A 416-nucleotide genomic window follows, 5' to 3' on the forward strand; every position below is an offset into this window, starting at 1 on the left:
GCTCGGCTCGGCTCGGCTCGGCGCGGCGCGGCGCGGCGCGGGGGGAGCCCGAGGACAGACGGGGCGGCCGTGCTCGATGCATGGGGGCGGGCTCCGGCTAACGCGAGTTCTGGGCTCCTGCAGGGACCCCGGCCACTGTCCGCAGCAGCCGCCGCAGCTCGCGGCCTCCTCGTCCGCTTCCTCAGCGATGCTTTTCCACAGCCTGTCCGGCTCGGAGATGCACGGGGTCATCGACGAGATGGACCGCAGAGCCAAGAGCGAGGCGCCGGCCATCAGCTCGGCCATAGACAGGGGAGAGACCGAAACGGTAGGAGGAGAGAGAGTGCGAGACGCCAGCCCCGAAATAAGCCGCCCCGCCAGGACAGCGCTGCCTCGCCCGGGCGAGGGAGCCGGCCGCGGCCCCGGCCCCGGCCCCG

The 416-nt window shown here is 73.8% G+C and overlaps 1 protein-coding gene across 4 annotated transcripts in view; it reads left to right on the top strand.

Annotated features, from left to right (window-relative positions):
- LHX2 (LIM homeobox 2) overlaps positions 1–416 on the top strand; it is a 40,204-nt gene that overhangs the window by 1,156 nt on the left and 38,632 nt on the right. For 2 of the 4 annotated variants that reach the window (XM_019510881.1, XM_019510882.1), the window contains exon 1: positions 23–307. In XM_019510881.1, the coding sequence (XP_019366426.1) occupies positions 77–307 (231 nt within the window). In that variant the 5' untranslated portion in view covers positions 23–76. Of the gene's footprint in view, positions 1–15; positions 308–416 lie in introns of those variants that run through there. The other 2 variants (XM_019510883.1, XM_019510884.1) reach the window with 2 other exon arrangements.

The sequence above is a fragment of the Gavialis gangeticus genome, unplaced genomic scaffold (assembly GCF_001723915.1).
Source record: "Gavialis gangeticus isolate Ggan-Ray unplaced genomic scaffold, GavGan_comp1, whole genome shotgun sequence".
Lineage (NCBI taxonomy): Eukaryota > Metazoa > Chordata > Crocodylia > Gavialidae > Gavialis > Gavialis gangeticus.